We start from the raw sequence: 5,750 nt of genomic DNA, 5'->3' as shown, positions 1-5,750 counted from the left end.
TCCGAAAGTTGAGGAATGTCCTACTGAATGGCCTAAGCGCTATCTGGCCTCCCTCTGCAGGAGGCAACTGGTCGGGCAATCAGGGGACGGTGCTGGCCCCTCCCATCGCCCCTCCTGTGCCGCTGGTTGCTGCCCCTCCACCCCCCATTGCCATTCCCTCCCTCTTCCCCCTGGCACACTCCTTGGCTGGCCTGGTGCCGCCTGATTGCCAGCCTGCACCCCCCCCACACTGGTCATTCTGCCGTTCAATTTGCATATTACACTTTTATTATATAGCATTATTAATAACGAACTACAACGTTCCCTAATGACTGATTATTATAATTGTGCTGCATTCATTTCCCTTACATGCCTTAGGCACAGGCGCAACATTACTCTCCACTAATACTAGCAGCAAATATTTTAGCAGCCGAATGCCATGTTATTAGTCTTGGACTGACTTGTTTGGTGTGCGCAACAGGAAATAATTCACTTTTGGAGAACAAGAAAAATAGGTTTACTTGCATTATGCTTATTTGTGCAGTTGTTCAGTGTCTGGTAAGTTAATGTTCAAGAAAAAAATATTAATTTTTATTAAAATGTTCTGTTATTTTATATTAACAATTCCTCATTTATTTCAGCCCTTTATATTCAGCATTGTCTCTATCGAAATAAACCTACACGTTTCTATGAAAATTGAAGCTTTTGGGGTTTTTTGCGGCCCACATAAACTTAAACCTTGCTTATTTGGCCCGTATTAGCTTTGAGTTTGACATGCTTGCTCCAAGCTTCTCATTGGAAGAAATTAGGATTGAAAACTAGATGGAACAGTTTGAGAATGTCTGTGAAGGTACTCACTTGGCTGTGAGCAAGTGCCTGCACTCGTAGTCCGCTGTGCCTGGAGCGTATGCAGAGGTAACACCTCTGGAGTTCTGAAGTGTAAGGCACCAGTGTGGTTCTTGAGGGGCTATAACTGATCTCCCACTCCTCCATCATTCCCAAACATTATGGTAATGAAACAGTCTTCTCTCTAAGTGGTTAGTTAGAAAGTCTGTCATTGCTGACTGTCATCAGGTCTAGAGCAGTGGTCGGCAAATTGTCTAGAGCAGTGGTCTGCAAACTGCGGCCCCTTGAGTGTGACTCTTCCACAAAGTACCACGTGTGGGCGCGCACGTACAGCCACACTCAAGGGGCCAAAGAGCCGCATGTGGCTCGCGAGCCGCAGTTTGCCAACCACTGGTCTAGAGTCAAACCATTTCAGTTTGCGAGCTTTCTCCCCCATAGACCCTTCACATAAAGCTGTGAACGCCAGCATTCATCCCTTCTGCAGTAGGGAGTGAGAAAGAGGAAGATCGGGCTACCAAGTAGTCATGGGGGAGGTAGACCTTGTGAAGAATGGGCGGGTTTGGTTTGTCATTGAAGGAGACTTCAGCCTGAAGGGAAATCAAAACATGCCTGATAGAATGTAACATTGAACCTAGAAAAGGAAGGTAAATGTGTTACGTTAGCTTCCTGGTATGCAGCTGAGTGTGTCAGTGTGGAAAAATGAACATTTCAAACATGGTTGAGTTATCAGAGCATGTAAATTAATGCCAAGGAGCCTAGTTTGCATTGTTTTGTTTTGTCTGAGTCTTAATTACTAATTACTTAACTACTTTCTATATATTGACGTTGTGAAACATAGGCTTTTAGTTCTGCCTCTTTGTTTTTGGTATGCTAATTTGTTTTGTTTTAATTATGTGAAGCATAATTATAGAAAAATTCTAATGTTCTTCACTGACAGTAAGTGCTATCATTAAATACACAGTTTTTGTCAGTAAGAGCCTGTTCCATAAAGAGCTAGCTCCTTTTTTATTTATAGTATATTGAGGTTATTGCGTTTTCTAAGATGTAGTGTCTGGTAATCATCAAATTAAATTTTAACAAATTGTGGTGATTTAAAATAATCCATATACATTTTAATATCAGAGGTGCACATCATTTTTGCTGAAGTGCCATGGCTAAATACATTAAACTAGTTGATTCCCAACTTTAAATGTTTAGCTTCTTACCAATATAGGCAATTCAATCTGTATTTCTGAAACATTACTTGTGTAATTCTGTCTGTTATCAGTGAAATAAGTCTTTGCCAGCGAATTGACCTTACAAATTTATGGAACCCCAAATCTCGCAGGCTAGGCAAGGAAGTTTCCAGTGTCACAAAAAACTGAATGCCATCTGGTCATCCACTTATCATGTACCTCCGAAGTACTCTATCTGTGCTGTCGTGGCTGCAGGGGACCTTGCGGGAGATAAGAAACAGGTGCGCCCTAGCTGGTTTGGCTCAGTGGATAGAGCATCAGCCTTTGCACTGGAGGGTCCCGGGCTCCATTCCAGTCAAAGGCACATGATCTCTATTCGGGGGCATGCAGGAGGCAGCCGATCAGTGATTCTCTGTCATCATTGATCTTTCTGTCTCGCTCTCTCCTTTCCTCTCTGAAATCAATAAAAATATATTTTAAAAAAAGAAAGAAACAGGTGCTGCCCTTCCGGAGCATGCATTGTTACAGGGGAAGAACCTGCAGGCACACAATTGTGATACTGCGTGATCTAAGCTTCAGAGAAGCATGTGCAAGGCACAGTGTTGGCCCAGAGGTGGTCCACGCCTTCTCACTGGCTTCGGTGATGCTTCTTTCATCCTTCCTGTCAGTTGTGTGGGTTAGGCAAGGAGAGAGTTAGGAGAAAATTAGCTTGGCTTGAGCTAGAGAAGCAAGACCAAGGGGTGCTCAAGGCCAGAGTTCCCTGAATTGGAGCTGAGGTTCTCTGAGCTGAGACTTAATGTGGAAGAGGGTCACCTCTTCCTTTGTAATCCACTTGAGTGATGTTTGTTCTCATTGACTATATTCATTCCTGCATTTTAAACTTTGTAAGCTCAGGGGCTGCATCTGGTTTTATTTACCAAGAACTTTAAGAATCAAGTTCTGTGTTGGATACAGAGGCACTTAACATGATACGAACTTACAGATGGCTTAGCTGTAAGGCAGCAAAATCTCAGGCATCTCTCATAGCAATAGTTTACCAGTATATTTTCTAGGACAAAGGAAACTAAGGAGAAAATAAACAAATAGGACTACATCAAAATAAAAAGCTTCTGCACAGCAAAAGAAACCATCAACAAAATAACAAGAGAGCCCACTGCATGGGAGAACATACTTGCCAATGATACATCCAATAAGGGGTTACCCTCCAAAATTTACAGGGAACTCATACAACTTAACAAAAAAAAACAAAAATCCAATCAAAAACTGGGCAAACCTAAATAGACACTTCTCCAAAATGGACATACAGAAAGCCAAGAAACATGAAAACATGCTCTAAGTCACTAATCAGCCCAGAGATGCAAATCAAAATGACAATGAGGTACCACCTCATACCTGTCAGAATGGCTACCATCAACAAATCAACAAGTGCTGGCAAGGATGTGTTATAAGCTGCTGGTGGGAATGCAGACTGGTGCAGCCACTATGGAAAACAGTATAGAGTTTCCTCAAAAAATTAAAAATGGAACTCTCATTTGACCCAGTGATCACACTTTTAGGAATATATCCTAAGAAATCAGAAACACCAATCAGAAAGGATATATACACCCCTATGTTCATAGCAGCACAATTTACAACAGCTAAGATTTGGAAACAGCCCAAGTGTCCATGAGCAAATGAGTAGATACAAAAGCTGTGGTACATCTACACCAGTAATGGTGAACCTATGACACGCGTGTCAGAGGTGACACACGAACTCATTTTTTTTGGTTGATTTTTGTTTGTTAAATGGCATTTAAATATATAAAATAAATATCAAAAATATAAACCTTTGTTTTACTATGGTTGCAAATATCAAAAAATTTCTATATGTGACACGGCACCAGAGTTAAGTTAGGGTTTTTCAAAATGCTGTCACGCCGAGCTCAAAAGGTTCGCCATCACTGATCTACACAATGGAATACTATGCAGCTGTAAAAAAAAAAGAACTCTTGCCATTTGCAACAGCATGGAGGGACCTGGGGAGTTTTATGCTAAGTGAAATAAGCCAGTCAGAGAAAGACAAGTATCACATGATCTTACTCATATGTGGAATCTAGTGAACAAAATAGATCAAGAGACATAGAAGCATGGAACAGACTGTCGAATTTCAGAGAAAAGGCAGGGGAGGGTGGGTGAGTAGAAAGAGATCAACCAAAGAACTTGTATGCATTATGCATTATGCATAACCCATGGACACAGACAATAGGGTGGTGAAGGCCTGGGGTGAGAGGTGGGGCTGGGCTAGAGGAGGTCAGTGGGGGAATAAAAGGGACATATGCATTACTTGCAACAATAAAGATTTTTTTAAAATATATTACAAATGCTTTCTAATTTAAAAACTTACAGATAGGAGTTGAGTTTTTGCTAAATCTACAGAAATACAAGTCATTCTGAGGGTCAAAATTTCGTTAATAGATGTTAAATGGTAAGCTATTTTTATACTTTAATCTGTTGCTGTCACGTCATTCATATGTTAAAAGTGAAATGCCACTGTAGTCTGTTGCAGGTAATACTATGAACTTGAGTTCATTAACAGTCACGCTTAGTCTTTGGCTTTCAGATTGATTTAATAATGCATAGATTTGAAGTAAAAAAAATAGTTTCAGTATTTGACAAAGTGTATGAGCTCCTTTTGTTGACCTTTCTGAACTAGATGCTTTCTGATGCAGCACCGGGGAAACTGAGGATTGTCCATGGAGATGTGTTGACATTTAAGGTCGAAAGGGCTTTTCCAGAAAGTCTTAAACGACAGTGGGAGGATGGTAAGTGACATTGGATTGTTTTTCTTTTTGTTGTTCTTGTTGTTATTTATGGTAGAAATACTTACATTATTATATATTACAAATGTTATTATATATTTATATTAAAAATTATCCAAACACAATTAATAGGTAATATGTATTGTAATTTATTCTGCTTTTCTACTTTCTTCCAAAATATAAAATCTGTTACTTTCTTAATTCTTATTTATTTGTCCCATTTTTCAAATGTTTTGGGTTCTATTTAAATAAACTTGTCATATTTAGGATAGCACATGAGATGAACTATAAGGTGTTACTTTTTCCAAATGGTAAAAAAAGAAAGGGTTTTAGTGAACCAAGCCACACCCAACCTTTCTTTTACCTTTGTTTCGATTGTGTTCACACTCAGTGACCAGCCAAGGCACTCTTCATTCACGGCACTGTTTATTGAGAACCTCTGTGTTCCAGCGCTTCTGTTTTTTGCCTTTAAAACCCCGTAGAACACATGCAGGGTCGATTTTGGTGTGCCCCCCGCCCCCATCTAGCTGGCATCATGTGTCTGGCCTCCACGGCCAGGCTCCTGCAGTGGTTGGTGCTGGCCCTCTCCGCCTTCCGACACCCCATGCTCTCCTCAGCACCTGCCTGCGCCTGCCCCCTCCCACGCCCTCCTTGTAGACGTCTCTCTCTGCCAAAAAGTCGTATATTAATGCATGGAAATTACCTAAAACTATACCATTCCCACCTTGCCTCTGAAGTACTTGCTATGGAATCCCCCCATTAGATGCATGCCTTTACTAATAAGGTCATTTAGCCCGGATGGCGTGGCTAAGATGTTTAGCGTCGACCTATGGACCAGGAGGGCATGGTTCATTTCCGGTCCGCGCACATGCACGAGTACATCGCGCTGTAGTTCCCTTCAAAAAACAACCCATCAGAGATACTCCAACATGAGAGTATATTCTTCGCCTTT

General features: G+C 41.1%; 1 protein-coding gene across 1 annotated transcript in view; it reads left to right on the top strand.

The window, feature by feature from the left end:
• The window catches only part of TFB1M (transcription factor B1, mitochondrial), a 37,655-nt gene that overhangs the window by 8,961 nt on the left and 22,944 nt on the right, over positions 1-5,750 (top strand). The window contains exon 3 of the mRNA XM_006093875.3: positions 4,693-4,801. Coding sequence (XP_006093937.1) covers positions 4,693-4,801 — 109 coding nt within the window. The remainder of the gene's footprint in view (positions 1-4,692; positions 4,802-5,750) is intronic.

The sequence above is a fragment of the Myotis lucifugus genome, unplaced genomic scaffold, assembly GCF_000147115.1.
Source record: "Myotis lucifugus unplaced genomic scaffold, Myoluc2.0 scaffold_125, whole genome shotgun sequence".
NCBI classification, from domain to species: Eukaryota; Metazoa; Chordata; class Mammalia; order Chiroptera; family Vespertilionidae; genus Myotis; species Myotis lucifugus.
The sequence above is the reverse complement of the archived record's forward strand: the minus strand, read 5'-3'. Positions and strand labels throughout refer to the sequence as shown.